The 16,381-nt window shown below is 43.3% G+C and overlaps 1 protein-coding gene across 7 annotated transcripts in view; it reads left to right on the forward strand.

The window, feature by feature from the left end:
• Positions 1 to 16,381, forward strand: part of CHD2 (chromodomain helicase DNA binding protein 2) — an 83,875-nt gene that overhangs the window by 9,315 nt on the left and 58,179 nt on the right. For all 7 annotated transcript variants that reach the window (XM_037053693.1, XM_037053697.1, XM_037053698.1 and 4 more), the window contains 3 exons: positions 7,994 to 8,225; positions 11,999 to 12,085; positions 13,686 to 13,747. In XM_037053693.1, coding sequence (XP_036909588.1) covers positions 7,994 to 8,225; positions 11,999 to 12,085; positions 13,686 to 13,747 — 381 coding nt within the window. The remainder of the gene's footprint in view (positions 1 to 7,993; positions 8,226 to 11,998; positions 12,086 to 13,685; positions 13,748 to 16,381) is intronic.

Below are 16,381 nucleotides of genomic sequence, written 5' to 3' on the forward strand. Positions count from 1 at the left end.
GAAATGTAACCAGCATTAAAAAGAAAATGAGAGGATAGCATGTGAAAATGAACCTCAGGGTTTTGCACTTCGTTGGGTTATTTCTTTTTCCTTTTTTTAAAATGTATATGTATTGATTTTAGAGAGCAAATCATGGACCTGTTGCTTCGCCCATTCATGCACTCTTGGGTTGGCGGCTCCTGCCTGTGCCTGACCCTGGATCACACCTACAATCCTGGTGTCCTGGGGGTCCAGGCTCCAACTGATGGAGCTACTTGGCCAGACCTGTTGGGTTATTTCTTAAGTCCAGCAGTGTTTGTAATGCCAGTAATCTTTTCTTTTGGAGGGACAGTAGCCCGTGGTGAGCAGTTTATAAAAAAAGTAACAGTAGATTTACATTTGACTGAGTGCTGTTTTATTTAATGTGGGAGTTAGTGCAGCAGAATGCCTTAGTAACCTCCGCAGAGGTAACCAGCTCCAAAGCAACTGTCCATGAGCACTCTACCTCTGCAGGTCTGTGGGTGGCCCTACACCCTGCTGAGCTTCTTCATACACCTGCCTTTCTCTTCCTTTAGTTGACTTGTGTATACTTAACAAGAATTAGTAGCTACTTCTCAAATTTGTTTATGCTGATTGGGCTTGTATTCATGCATTTCAACTAAACATCAAACCAACCGACGAAAGGGGCCCGAGAGGTGTTTCAGTGAAAACTAAGTTGATTCCTTTGGAAAGATTTAGTGATAGCTTGGTGCAACCAATTGTACCTGTGTCCTTTGTATATATGTTCAGTTGAGTAATCCTCACAAGTCTGTTTTGTAGATGAGAAAACTGAGGCACAAGGTAGAATAAATGGTAGAGTTGCAGTCAAACACTGGCGGTTTGGTTCCGCTTAAACATCTTGTCAAAAGTTGCTGTCAACCCTGACTGGTGTGGGTCAGTGGATTGAGTGCTGGCCTATGAACCGGAAGGTTGCAGGTTTGATTCACAGTCAGGGTATATACCCTGCGTTGCCGGTCAGGTGCCCAGTAGGGGGTGTGTGAGAGGCAACCAATTGTATCTTATACATTGATGTCTCTCTCCCTTTTTTTCTCCCTCCCCCTCTCTAAAAATAAATAAAATATTTTTTAAAAAGTTGCTGTCCAATTAGATGGGTACGGAGACACCCTATGGGAGATTGTGGAACATACTAAAAATCTAGAATAAATTGGTACTCTGCTTACTTGAAAGAAACCAGAAACTCAAAATCACTGCACTGTAGGTGTGATTGGTGCCAGACAATGTTGAACAGGCCATAATTTTACATCAGAAGACTCACAGTTAAAATGCAGCTGCCAGTGCGGCTCCTGTGTGCTGGCTGGAGAAGCAGTGTGGGAGTGGTTCAAGGATGGCGGCGGGAGCCCGGTGGGCTGCAGGAGGTGGTGTCCTGGAGACCTAGGAGGACTCTGTCCTTGCACAATTGGATTCCCCTTTGTGAAGATTGGACTTTGCTTCCCCCCCTTTTTTCTTTGTTCTAAACTTAGTTTGCAAATACACTTTGCACCAGAATCACTTAAAAAGAAACCAGCCCACACTTGATTAGATTTTAGGGCTTTAGTTCTGTCTGAAGTCGCCCAAATGGGTCTGCTGCGTAGCCAGGGTTAGGAATAGGTGTATCTTTTAGGGGAATAGTTCTTGAATGTACAGTACGTATCTCTTAGGGTGGTTAGAATGACATAAAATCACACTTCCGAAGCACTGAAATAAAATCACACTTCAACTAGGGGTGTCCCCTGCCTACCCTGTGACAGTTGACAGGGTGTGGAGATGTTTTTGGGTGGACTGGGGTGCAACTGGCATCTAGTGGGCAGAGGCCAGGGGTGCTGCTAAACACCCTACAGCACTCTGGGCAGCCCAACCAGTCAGTAATACTGCACTGGAGAAATTGGTCTAAAACATTGAGCAGGTTGCTCGACATGGTGAATGTTGGCTGTTACTAAGAAGATTGTGAGCACTTGCCTTTTCTGTTTTTTTTTTTCCTGTGATGCAGGGACCCCACTTCCTGTGACATTCTGGGCATAATTTATGATTGAGGTTAGCACCCATGCCTTGAAATCTCCTTTGAACTTTGGAGTTGCTGTGTTATAAAAGTCTAAAAATTATAGTGTGGAAGTTAATAAAGACAAGACTCCGTGGGCTGAAAGGAATTGCTGTTCAAACTAGGCCATCTCTCCTCAGGGTTCTAAATGGATGCGAGTAGGTCACTTGAGGATGGCGGATTAAAGGGAGAGATTTTCCCCTCAGGATGCCTTTTTTTAACTGCTTGTGGGTTGCAAAGTCTCTTAACCTGCTCTTGCCTGTGTAGAAACTTTTATTCTTCCTTCATGTAATCCTTAGTGCATCGCCAGGCCTGGACTGGGGAGGTTGTCCTTTGTCCACGCTTCTTGTTACAATTCATTTTCTTCTAATGATATGTATGCCTGAATGTCATTTGTTTGATGCACCCTAAGGAGCGTGATAAAGATGACTTCTATCCGGCACCAGTTGGGAATTTTGGAAACATACTTATTGAAGGTAGACCCCCCCCAGCCCCCACCTCACTTTACCACTGGATTCCTCAGTCTGAGAGGTGCTGATGGGACTTGGCTTTCATCCCTTGTAACTGTAAGCGACATTTTTGTTACACATAGGCCTTTTTCTGGAAAGAGGATCTGTATGTTAACAGTGTTAGAGTAACTTCTGGAAGAACTGTTGAACCCTAGGTGAGTCCGCTCTTGAATACTGATCAGTCTGCAGTGTTAGAAAAAAAAACTCTTCTTTGAGAAATTCAGAAAAGTGCCAAGAATACAATTAAAGTTTTAAGAAAGTTAGATGTATATGGTTTAGCCCTTCTCCCCAGTCAATTTCATGAAATTGGCATATAAGACATTAAAGCATACATGGTTTACATAATCTATTTTGTTTAAAAAACATAGTTTTGAAATTGTCATGTTGATAGTTATAGATCTAATTCATTCCCTCATCTTAGTTCATTGCATAGCATGAGTATTTCACATTTTGTATTTCATACATGAACACTTAGGGTTTTTTTTTATCTTAGGAGCAGAGCTCTGACCAACTTTGTATAGCCCACTTGCTGCATAAGTTGGATAATTTGTCCGGTTACATACCCACCACAGGTTCAATCGCATGAAACATACGGATATTTTGAGGTTTACTGAATAATGTCAAGGTGCTTTCCAAAGCTTCTACTGATTACTTTTTCAATAATGGTATATGAATACTGTTTTCCCTACTTTCTTTTTTTTTAAAAAAAATACATTATTATTTACTTTTAGACCAAGGGGAAGAGAGGATTTAGAAAGAGAAGGAGAGAAACAACTATGTGATTGCCTGCCATGTGCCCCCTACTGGGGACCTGGTCCACGACGTAGGCAATGTGCCCTGACTGGGAATCAAACTTGTGACCCTTTGGTTCTCAGGCCAGTGCTCAATCCACTGAGCCATACCAGCCAGGGCTGTTTTCCCTACTTTCTTACCATCACTTAATATCTGACTTCCAAAATTTCTGCAGAGCAAATGAGTATAAAATAATTTTGTCATATACACAACCCAAATTATGGGTGAAGTTTAATTTCCTTTTTATAAATTTATTGGCCATTTCAGTTCTTGTTCTGTAGTTGCATGTGTTTCCTTTGCTCAGTTTTCTATTGTTTTTCCCTTTGGTATGGAATTCTTTATTTGTTGTGTATGTCATACATTGACATTTCTCTGTTGCTTGCCTTTTAACCTTGTTTATGATGTAGGTGGCTTAGTCTTCAGAATCACAGACCTTGAGCCAGAGTTTGGAGGAGGACGTAAGGATCTTTGACTCAGAGGTGATTAATTAGAAGGAAGCCATCGGCCTGGGGCAGCTTAATAGTAATCTGCTGAACTGAAGAATGACTGGTGTGGTGGGACGGCAGTACCGCTTAGAGGTTCCAGATTGGGGGTGGGGATCATGGCATCACGGACACACACTTGGGCTAAGTCTCTTCTGTAAAATGAGGATGATTCATCTGGTCCTAAGGGTTAAAGAAGAATTTTTGTGTGTGTCTGCACATGAGTGCTCCAAAAATATTCGCTCTTTATCATTGGTAGAGCTTAATCTATAAATACGTTTTATGGAATCTCAGCATAGATTGCTTTGTGGTTTTACCAGAGTTTGCTTTGACCACCACCTCCACCAGCAACAACAAAAACTTGCTCTGCCGAGTAGTTCAGCCATTTTGTTAAGTTTAGGAAAATAAACGCTTAAGCGCTGAAATGGCAGCAGCTCTTGGGCAGAGGACCGCGTGCTTGGTCTTTTAAGTGGATGTTGCTGTGCTGCCCTCTTGTGGCCGTTTGGGAAATGGAGATTAAAAAGTTAAAAATGGAACAATAGCTATTGATGCTGCTTGATTTCAAAGTCCATTTGGCAGAAACTTAACGGCTCCATTTTGCCAGCTTCAAAATGGATTTTGAAGAGCTACCAAATTCTTTTTATCCACAAGTGAATAGTGTTAAACTTTTTCCATAAGCATTCTTTCTTCTATTGGGATGTGAGATCTCAGTTTTGACTTGAGTTTCTTTCATTTATTTTTGTGTTGTATTTTTCTTGTATTGTTCAGTCAAAAATTGGGAAGTTTGTTTCTAATTTAGATTTTGAATAAGTTTCAGATACTGATTTTTCTTTTTCCTAAATTTTACTTTTCAATTACAGTTTACATTGAGTATTATTTTATATTAGGTTCAGGTTCAGATACTTATTTTTCATGAGGCTTCTTTATCTATGGTGGGTAATTTCTGAAAATTCTATTTTTAATTGCCTTACAACTATTCATACCATTGGAAATCAGGTAATTTTACTAGGTTATTGTTTAGGTGAAAGCTTAGTGAAAGGATTTCTCATCAACTGAACTCTGACCCTACTTGTCAGTCTCGTGGATTTTTCACATCTTACACTGAATCAGCATTGCAAACTACAATTTAGCATTACTAGTGTTTGGTATTATAATTAGGCATTAATAGCAAAGCTGCATAATATTTCAAGAAATATCCTGTCCTTTGAGGGAATAATTAGACAATCAGTGCCTTAAATGTGGAGAGAGCTCTGGAGAGCTCTGGAGCTCTGTGGAGATGTTGATTGTTTTTTAAACAAGTATTTTCTGCTCCAGGATGTGTTAACAAGTGAGAGCCTTCGGAGCATGGGGGTTGAAGTTCAGGTTGAGACCCGGCTGCCTGTTCTCAGTTCCCAGGGGTAATAACTGCTGTGGCAGAGATGCCGAGTGAGACAGGGCATCATGGGAGTGCTTCATAGGCATTGAGCTTCGAGCTGGAGAGCACAAATGGTGTTTTCCTAGGGAGGGTAGTACGGGAGGCTTCAAGTATCAGAGGTACTTAGCCTGGTGCAGAAGAAAGGAGTGGAGGTGACCGCTCCAGGGGTTACTGTGTGCTCTGCAAGTGGTTCGGTGTCGCTGGAACAGAGGAATGCATAAGTGATGGGTGACGCCCCTTTCAGATAGCCCTTTTTAAATCCCTTACTTACAAGCACATTCCTGGAGCTGCTTCAGTACCTTTCTGTGAGCACTTGGTGGAGTTCCAGCTGTTAATAAATTCCAACCAGTGCCGTGGATTGCGTGGGCACTGCCTCACCCACGGGAGCCAGCTGGGAAGAACTTCATGTTAGAAGGGGAGGTGGGGCTTGGATGTGAAATTCTGAAATTTCTCATGTTTGGGTAAGAGATCAGCATTTGTAGAGTGCTGCTTTCATAGCTGTCATTTCTTGCTCATGACCGTATAGATAATGGCCCAGAGGGTGGCACAGGTCTGAGATGAGCTAGGACTGAGACCCACGCCATGGACACTGGAGTCTTCGCTTTCTAACTATGCTACCCAGCATTCCTCTCTCTCTCTGCGTGGTGACGCCTTCTCATTGGTTACAGGTGGAGGAGTGACTAGTCAGTCACCTTAGGCAGAGGGGTCCAACCTTTTGGCATCTGTGGGCCACACTGGAGAAAGAAGAGATGTCTTGGGCCTCACATTAAATATATTGCAGCATGTAATCACACACACACACACAAAAATCTCACCATGTTTTAAGTAAATTTACAATTTTGTGTTGGGCCGCATTCCCAGTCATCCTGGGCTGCAGGTTGGACTCCCATGGGTGGATCAAGGAGTCAGTAAGTGTGACGAGGCCCTGACAACGCTGAGTCACTGGTCCCGGGGGGCCTGGCTGGTTTGCGACTTGACACAAGGGGGAAAAGTTTACTTTCTGAGTCTCTAAGGTTTTGTACCTCTCTTGTAAAGTAGAATGTGCTCTTCAGAGCGAGACCTGGGGAGGGATTCCTGCTCTCCTCCCATCCTGCACACTTTTAAGTTATGTGATTAACGGAGGCACTTAAGACCTTTCAGTTTTTCTTCTTTTGTGTGGGGATAGTAATGCCCAAGAGGGTTGTTCCAGGGAATAAGCGGAATGATACATGTACAGCACTTAGAGTGATGCATGGTACTTGTGAAATGTCACATCCCCCTTTCCCAAGGTACAGACTACCCTTCCCCATTTACCGTCATGGCTTTCTCATCTTAACACATCGCCCCATACTGCGCTGTGCTTAGTGTGGCTCACACAGGACTTCTGTGTCAGTCCTAGTTAGCCTCCCTTCTAGATTTTTTGGGCTTTCATGCCACGCGTCTTGTCTCCTGGTTATTAAACTTGGGGACCTTTCTGTTAAGTTAATATTACTCTGGGTTCTGCCTCACCTCATTCTAACTGAAATGAAAAGATAGGTTTTTTTTAGAAAATGTTTTTAAAGATTTTATTTATTTATTTTTACAGACAGGGGAAGGGAGGGAGAAAGAGGAGAGAAACAATGATCGGCTGTCTTGCACACCTCCCGTTGGGACCTAGCCTGCAACCCAGGCATGTGCCCTGACCGGGAATGAAACATGTAACCCCTTGGTTTGCAGGAGGACGCCCCACCCACTGAGCCACACCAGTCAGGGCTGAAAAAAACAGTTTTCAGGCAGCCGAGTTGAGTGAGCAGTCCATCTCCACCTCTTCCTCTGATATGCCCACCCCCTTATGTCCTTTCTCTTAAAGTGTCTTTACTCCTGCCAGCATGGTTCCTGGAGTGCTTTCTCCTGGTTGGAGAGGGGAGGGTATATTGCCTTCTAGGCCCCAAAGCTGATAATCTCCCGACAGCCTTCTGTTCCTGTCTGTGGCTTCTGCTGTCACCTGCGTAGGTTGCCTCCCTGTGAGGGGTGTTGGGGATGAGGAGGGGCAGGGAGTGTGGGAGCCAGGAGCTGTCTGTGCCGAATTAGGCCCTCTCCTTAGAATGAGAATGCTCTTTTTGTTTATTTTGTTCTGCTAGATCTTCCAGGTCTGGGACTCACTGCAGGAGATTCCCAGGCAGGACCTCTGGTTTGGAGGTCCATGTGTGTGTGTTTACGGAGCTGCCCAGACAAGTCTGATTAGCACCTATTATTGAGGACACTGATTGGAAAACTGCAGCCAGATTGCCGTCTTATTTTTTGGGTCACCCTGCCTTGGTTTACTTTTGTTCTGTGTTGGGTTTTGTTTGTTTGTTTGTCTTGTGGAGGGAGGGATGATACTAAACAAATAAAGTTGGTGGATTCAGACAGATGGACCTGGTTTCACATCCTTCCTGTATCACCTGGAGAGTTACTTAAGCACTTCTGAGCTTCAGAGTTTTTTCATTGGAATAAAGTAGAAAATAATATTCCCCTTCCGAGTTTTCCTAAGAATGAATCTTTGTAAATTAGCTGGTACATGGCTTCACACAAGCACTCAACAAATGGTAGCTAATAGGGATGTTGAAGTTAATAGTAGTGATATTATTTGCAATATAAGACTATAAGAGTAAATTTAGAGATTTTGATTGTATATTATTATATACTAATTAAAATTAGTATCCATTATTATTTTACTGCTCAGATTTTTTAAAACAGATTTATATGGCAGTTCTTAAATCTTTACATTTTTTTTTAAATCAAGTCATTCGGCATCTGAAGAAGCTTCAGGTTCAGACTCAGGCAGCCAGTCGGAGAGTGAGCAGGGCAGCGACCCGGGAAGTGGACATGGCAGCGAGTCAAACAGCAGTTCTGAGTCTTCGGAGAGCCAGTCGGAATCCGAGAGCGAATCAGCGGGTTCCAAGTCCCAGCCAGTCCTTCCGGAAGCCAAAGAGAAGCCAGCCTCTAAGAAGGAACGGATAGCTGATGTGAAGAAGGTATCTCCTTTGCTGTAACCGTACAAATTGCCTGCCAGCTGGGACCAGCTAGCAGACCTTTACTTCCCAAGGAAAACTCATGAGGTGTCTTGAAAACACTGCAGCCGCCTTTTCTATAATACGCTGTCTCTGGGTATAAGTGGGCACTGCTTTCTGCTCTACTAGCTGATCATCAGCTGTAAAGGAAATAATTACATAAACCATGAAATTCTAGGGCAGCGGACAAATTCCTGTAGTTTTGGTTTTTAACATTTAAAAAAGGTGGTTAGATTGTTTTTAATACACCACACCGAAAAACACCAGCGCATCACTGACAGGTGACTGAAAGGCAGTTGTAAAGCAATGTCACGGGTAATCACAATCCGAGGATCAGGGCGGTTTCTGTTTTCTGAACATGGAAGAGGAACGCTTCTCACAGAGGAAAAGCCACCTGCCCCTGGGCAGTTGTAGGTAGCTGTCTTCGCTCAGCAGAGAAGAGTCTGAGCACAGAATGCAAAGCTGTGGGTTGAGTCTCTCAGCATTTTTCTTTTGATGCTCATACTTTAAGATGCATTTGTTTTGGGGGAAATTTAATGACTTGGTCTAATTAATCATAAGAATGCAGCTGATCTTTTAAAATATCGTTTTGAGACACTTGGGTATTTTTAGTGATTCACATAAGAATATTGCTTTCAGAAATTTGAAAATAAAAGCTTTATGCTAAATCAGTTTTTGTTCTTGGGAGATACCAGTTGATACTCTGCAGTTAGGTTTTCATAGCAGTACAAATGATTTTAAATTAACTGCAGGTTCTGCAGGATACCTTCAAAAATCTAAAATTAAGAAAATAAAATTGCCTTGAACTGGAGCAAAATTGGGATTAACCGTGATGCTTCCATTCCATTCCCAGCGTAACCATTGCATAATGGCGAGCGACCCTTAGGAGATGGTGGGAGGTCGGGGAATGCTGGGGGCCGTGTTAGCGGCGGGAGAGCGAAAGTTGTCCTTGCTGATTAACTGATCCTCGGAGAAGTGGCCATGGGACCCTCAAGTGCTTGCCTTGTTCCTGCTCCTCTGCAGGGCGGGCCTTTCACAGGAGGCAGTTCAGGTGCTGACCGACTTTATTCAAAAAGACCCGAGGGCTGCTGAGAAATCTCGCTCTGAGTGTCATTAAATGCCGAAACTTAGCTCCCAGACTTGTAGCAGAAGGCTGCCCTGGGCCTCCTACAGGGCGTCGTGCCTCAGCCTGCTTTCCTGTGGACGTCTAGACCAGGTGCTCTCTCCCAGGGGCCGCAGCCCAGGTTTGAATGCAGTGTAAGGGACAGAAATGAGTTTGGATGTAACTTCCTTCTGCACATAGTTCTTTATTTGCACAGGGGAAAGGAGACCGCTGTGTGTGTAAAACTCGATGGAAATGGCGTTGACTGTCTAGCGCTCTCAACTGCTAACTGTTAAAGACCTTGCCTTTTATAAAGAGAAAGGGGAACTAAGAAAGAAGGGAAATCATTACTAAGACTGAATTTCAACGTAGAAATACAGCTTTAGACAGACATATTAAAATAATACTTTTAAAGTTAAGGTGATCGGTGATACAAAGTTAATACAGCTAACACATGATATACATCCTAGACAGAAAGATTGGATTGTGACTTTAGTGATTGTTGCTCTAAAAGGAGAGCTTCTAAAGAAGGTTCTTTGTTTCCTTTGGACATGTTCCTTCCACACATGTGAAAGGTAGCCCTTTCATTGAAGAATTGAATTCAATATCATGAACCCTCAAAAGGGCTAAGATGACTTCAGGATGCATGCCTTAACAATGCCTACTGTGATTAAAGTCTCAGTAGTGCAGCCCAAATGCCTAATGTTTTTAAATGGTAAGACTAGTTGGGGCGGCGACAGTAAATAGTGCAGCCACCGCCATTAGTGAAAGCCCCGTAAGTACCTGTGTTGACTAATTTCCCAGTTCCAGCAGAGGTTCGGAGAGGGGTTGGGGCGGGTGCGGGCCCCAACAAGTCTGGAGTAAAGCCGTTGGTCTCCTTCCCTCCCCCGCCAGGTTTGGTCAGTGTTCTGCATTGCTGCCTCTTCGGCCTGGATTTCCCACCACTTGCTTATTCTTGACTCCTGTGGTTGGGTCTTTGTCTTCTGACTCTCAGATGAGTCTAAGGCCATTGGTCTTCACCTTCAAAAACTGAAGACACTGNCAGAGGTTCGGAGAGGGGTTGGGGCGGGCGCTGGCCCTGGCCGGCGAGACTGGAGTAAAGCCGTTGGTCTCCTTCCCTCCCCCGCCAGGTTTGGTCAGTGTTCTGCATTGCTGCCTCTTCGGCCTGGATTTCCCACCACTTGCTTATTCTTGACTCCTGTGGTTGGGTCTTTGTCTTCTGACTCTCAGATGAGTCTAAGGCCATTGGTCTTCACCTTCAAAAACTGAAGACACTGGGTTACGGGATTAGCTCAGATTCGAGCTCTAAAATGCCTATTCTGGGAACCTCTTGCTTGTTTTATGGAGGCCTTGTTTTTCTGTAGCTTACTCAGGGGTTTTTTGTTTTGTTTTTTAAGTCACTTGATAAAGTGCTCCCTTGGCTTTCACCTGTGGGTTGTTTTTGTTTGTTTGTTTGTTTTAGATTTTTATTTCAGAGGGATGGGGAAGGGAAGGAGAAAGCGAGGGAGTGAAACATCAATGTGTGGTTGCCTCTAGCACACGCCATATTGGGCATATGGCCTGCAACCCAGGCATGTGCCCTGACTGGGAATCAAATCGGTGATGCTTTGGTCCGAAGGCCTACGCTCAGTCCACTGAGCTATACCAGCCAGGGCCTCACCCGTGTTTTAATGATAAACCCCCATTTTTTATTTTGGCTCTCAAGCATCTCTTACACATTTAACTCTGGTTAAATACTTTCACGTTGGTATTCCACAGTGCATTCAGATGTGTTCTGCGTATGAGTGGTTGATTTTATTAAAAGAATACAATATACGTTGCTGTTGGATGGAGTGTGAGATTGGTGGCTAGCCTGTTAGAGGCTGAGGAAGGAGGGGCCTTGAATATTTGTACTATGCATTTGTTGGCCTGAGTCTTTGTATAAGATGGTGCTAAAATATATTGTGGAAAAAATTTTCTCTTCAACTAATTCCTCCTCTAAACTTTGATCACTAGTGAGAATTGTTACTAAAAATAGTTCTTGGAGGCAAAGGGCTCCTGAACTGCCAGGAAAATAAAATCAGGTGTGTTGGGAAAAGGTGGCAGTGATTCTCCTTCTGAGAATTTCTAACTTAAGTGTTAGAAATACCTAACTTACAGGTACCTGGCATGTTACCCATCCTGAAGGATTTAAAGAAATAAACACCCTGATTCTTACTTAATTTGACTTGGTTGGGCCCTGCTTGTTTTTTTGACTGTTTTAGATGGGTCAGGATGCAGCCACAGCTGGAATGGAAACAATAGGACTTCAGCATCAGGAAATACTTTGTCTTTAGTAGAAGCCAGTGTTCTTTTGCCATTTTCTTCAGCTGTAAGTTTACGTGTATTTAATGATGAGTAAGCAGTGTACCATATAGTTTAATAGCCATTAGTAATGAGGAGGCATTGGTAAACATTAATGTGTTCTGGGATAATATGCCTTATTCTTTTTAAAGATGGCTGCTTATTCCCTCATCAAACTAACAAAACAGTCCTCTTAGTATTCTGTTACCTGAATACTCTTAAATTGAAATACATGTTCCAGTAAGGAAAATAGTAAATGGGGGGTCAAGATAAAAAGGAAAAAAGATCTATGCATGGTCTGTTAATTTTACAGATGTGGGAAGAATACCCTGATGTTTATGGGGTGAGGCGGTCAAACCGAAGCAGACAAGAACCGTCACGATTTAACATTAAGGAGGAGGTAAGAAAAAGAAAGGCTTTACAGGGATATATTGAAACTCCTCGTCTCACCTCCTCCTTTTCGACTGACTGTTAACAGGAGTCAACTTCAGGATGGGAGTTCAGTGACTAATGTTAGCTTTCTCAACCTGGTACAGCAGGAAAAGCCACCTGTGTCTTTTAAAAAAAGAAACTTTGCAGAAAGTGCATGTCCTGTGCGTGCTTCAGTACAGTGCTCAGAGCATTACACAGAACGGGCCTCAAATTTCTGTTTTCTTTACGTTTCTCATGGTGAAATCGATTGTAGCAAGATGTTTACTTTTAAAAATATCTAATTTCTAAATCTAGATTTTTGTTCATTGAGTCACTTGCTTCGTAAACAAATATAGCAATGGAAGTAGTTTCAGGTTTATTTCTGAGAAAGGAAGGAGTGTTTGCTTGATGTAAGCAATGTACGTCATCTTATTTCCGTAAATGTGGTTTACTAGCTCTTTTTTAGTGTGCATTGTAAAATGTTTCACTCTGACAGAATTTTTACTCTGTGGTAATTGTGAGAGATTGGTGATTGTTGAAATTAGTATTATATAGTGGGTTCTGTTGTTTTTAGAGATTCAGACCTTTTTCAGGTTGTGATATTTTTGTGGATTCTTAACTCTATATGAGCTTTATAGATTACATTCTACAGAGTTGTTTTTTGTCTCTTGGTGAAGTGTCCCTTCCCATTGCCTTTCTTACCAGTATAACATCTCTCTGCTGAAAGCTAAATATTAGTAACCAGAGGTTAGTGAATTATGGGTGGGTTTTTACTTTAAAAATCTGTTTTACTGTAACTCTGCATTGCATTTATGGTGTTTTATTTTGAGTGGCCTGAGCTGCTTTGCCTTAGTTTTTTTCCATAGTGTCTAGGATTGAGCCACGTTTGGTATAACCAACCACGTAGTTGTGTGAATGTTTTTCTCTTTTACATATAAATGAACACATTCTCTGTAGGGCACAAGACTAAGCAGTAGGGAGGGGTAGTTTTCCATTTTGCTTATTACTTTTGGAGAAAAAGAGCTGTTCGAAGATGTCTCAGACCATAAACTTCCCTTGGCCAAGCGCTGTCAGCAGAGCCCTTCATGAGTGAACATGCCCTTCAGTGAGTCTGAACTGAAGATCAGCCATCGCCACCTCCAGTGACAGGCTGGATGTGGTGCTGTAGATCTGCACTCCCCAGCGTGGTCGCCCTAGACGTGGGACTTTCTAGATTGGTTTAAATCGACTAAAATGAGAAACTCCATTCCTTAGTCACACTAGCCACATTTCGGGGCTGCAGGAGTCACACGTGGCTGCTGGCTGCGATATCTGAGGCGGACGGTGCAGACGCAGGGCATTGCTGTCACCCCAGAGAATGTCACTGCGCTGCACTCCCAGAGGAATCAAGCTGAGAGAAATGTTTCCTGGCATTAGAAATGATGCAAATTAGTTTTCAAAGAAGGAGAGGGAGCACCACCAAACAAAACTTAGGTTTTTTGGTCTGAAAACTCCTAGTGAATGGTGTTGTACTGAGGAGACTGTTGAACCAGGGGACCCTAACAACTGTGCATTAAAGTCTGTACTCATTTTCTCCCCTCACCCTGAAGGCCAGTAGCGGGTCTGAGAGTGGGAGCCCAAAAAGAAGAGGCCAGAGGCAGCTGAAAAAACAGTAAGTCTTTCCTGGGGGAAATTATGAAACCTAGTAGTTTGTAACACGGCAGCATTTCTGGGAAAGCTTGGTTGTGCCTTCCTCGTACACAGGTCCCAGAGTCCACTTCTCTCTCTCACCGTCTTGGGTCGCTGTCCAGCCTGACCTGCGGTGGCAGGAGCATCAGAGCCCAAGATTCTCGTCTGCATTTCCCATGTGCCTGGGCTCCTTCTTGGGGGCAGACCCCAACTTACTCCGCCTGGTTGGCCCGATTAGCCCAATTATTACTATTTTTTCTTTAAAGTGTACACAAATACCAGATATGTACGTACTTGGTATTCTATTCTAGTGAAACATGGAACAAATTTGGGTTTTCTGTTTTTCATTTCCTCTTGTTTTTTTGTGTTGGCAAAATGGTTAGAGATACCCATTTTAATGTGAAAATTCAAATTCACCTCGTTTTTTCCATGTCATTTTAATATTATAGTTCATAAGCCAGAAAATATTAATTCTTGGGCTTACTGTGAAATTCTTTCATAACATTATAATTCATTGTTTTAACATTTATTTTAATAATTATTTATGGTGAAAATGTATTTGTTTTTGTTTTTTAAGAAATAATTTTAAAAATCTCTTTTGGAGTGGATGTGGATACCTTTGAGAGTTTGGATTCTGTAGCCCGTCTCCTCAGAAAAATGTATAGCAACATTTCAAAAAAAAAAGAAAAAAAAATGTGGATACTGAAAAAAACCTTCCCACACAGATTTAGGGAAATCTGTCTCCTGGTAAACTGAGAGCAGTTCTCATGGCCCCAGTAAGAGCCCCAGTTATGTTCTCTGTTCTAACTATTAGTGATCTTAAGTATTTGGTCTAAGGCACAGTGATTGGAGTTTTTAAGCTCTGTTTCCTCATTTCCAGAGTGGAGTAATGCCTGTTCTGACCTTAACAGGATTATTAGAAAGTATGCCGAGTCTGGTGTTTAATGGTGGTGACCTGCTCAGAGAATATGCAGCTTTCCTTTCTGTTCTAAATATTTAGTTGGACTTGGAAAAGTAATAGCTGTAGGCGAGCCTGCACTTCTTGGTACCTTAAAAGGCTGTTTTCTACCTCCGTTGCATGGCCCGCTTAAGAGATTTCTGTTCTCAGCTCACCAGGCTAAGAGGCCTTTGGGAGCCTTGAGAAATGTGTGACTGGGCTCTTTCCTCTGCCTCTCACTGCATTCTGCTGGGCTCCCCACCGGCACCCATGGGTGCTGCGCTTGAAATCCTCAACTGCCCGTCTTCGTGGCCTTGTCCAGGTGTGCAGAAGCCCGCNTGTTTTCTACCTCCGTTGCATGGCCCGCTCAGGAGATTTCTGTTCTCAGCTCACCAGGCTAAGAGGCCTTTGGGAGCCTTGAGAAATGTGTGACTGGGCTCTTTCCTCTGCCTCTCACTGCATTCTGCTGGGCTCCCCACCGGCACCCATGGGTGCTGCGCTTGAAATCCTCAACTGCCCGTCTTCGTGGCCTTGTCCAGGTGTGCAGAAGCCCGCACTTTCTCAGACTTGTACAGGTCATCGGGCTTCCTCTTTGGCTCCTGCATTTATTTTCCCTCTCCTATCAATCCTCAGAGTTGTCCACGTTGGCAGCTTTCAGAGGCCTTCATGAACCTTTCTTTCCCCAGAGTAGAACCTCTTAGTTCTTGTACAGGGGTGTGTGTCTTTTGTCACCCCACCTCCGTGGCCCAAGACTCCCTAGGAACTCACTGGGAGCTTGTGCATTTGGGCACCGAGCTAGCCTTGCATCCAGCCAGCCTCTGGGTAGCTGGACTTACTGGGAACACCTCTGCTGTGTGAGTTTAATTAGTAAGATTACTTGGAGGAGGTGCCATAGCCAGCTGCTAAGATTCAGGTTGGGAGGAGGCATGGAGCTAAAGGTGCCTGTGCCATCTGTGATTGGACCAAGTGGGACCAAATCCAGCGTGTGTTTGAGATGTGAGAGAGACCCACTCAAAGGGAGGAGGGGAAATTCCAAAATGTCAGCACAGGGAAATGGTGTTCTGAAACCCTGCAGACTGCCGCAGATTTTAAAGATTTTTAGAAGGAGCAATTTTTTAACTATTTTGGGGGAGAATTTTAATTTTCAAAAAGTTGCAAGAATAAAAGCATGAAGAATGTGTGTGTGCTTTACCTAGCGTTACCATTGGTTATCATTTTTGCCCCATTTTCTTTATTGTTGTGGCTGTTCATTTTATATATACTCACACATAGTATTTCTTCTGACTAGTTTAAGATGTACATGTATACATCATGGCCTTTTTACCTAAGAATGAAGGAGAATCTCCTTCATATGCCCAGTGCAGTTTTGTCATGAATAGATTTAGCACTGCTGACATACTGTTGTGCCGTTCATACACTCATTTCTGCCAGTTGACATAATGGCTTTCCTGACATTTTCCCACCACCACTACAAGAGCCAGTCCAGGGTCAGACACTGTCTCGGTTGTCAGGTTTCTTTCATCTAGAGCATGTTCACGGGCTTTCTTGCTTTCACGACATTGACAGTTTTAGAGTACAGCCTCACGGGGGCCTGATTCCCCAGAGTCATATGTGAGTTAGCACTTTAAAAGCTGAAAACACAGTGAAACGTCCCTGCACAACGAATCTGCAGGGTCGGGA

Source organism: Sturnira hondurensis, unplaced genomic scaffold (assembly GCF_014824575.4).
Source record: "Sturnira hondurensis isolate 20B ecotype Veracruz unplaced genomic scaffold, ASM1482457v3 Scaffold0007865, whole genome shotgun sequence".
Lineage (NCBI taxonomy): Eukaryota > Metazoa > Chordata > Mammalia > Chiroptera > Phyllostomidae > Sturnira > Sturnira hondurensis.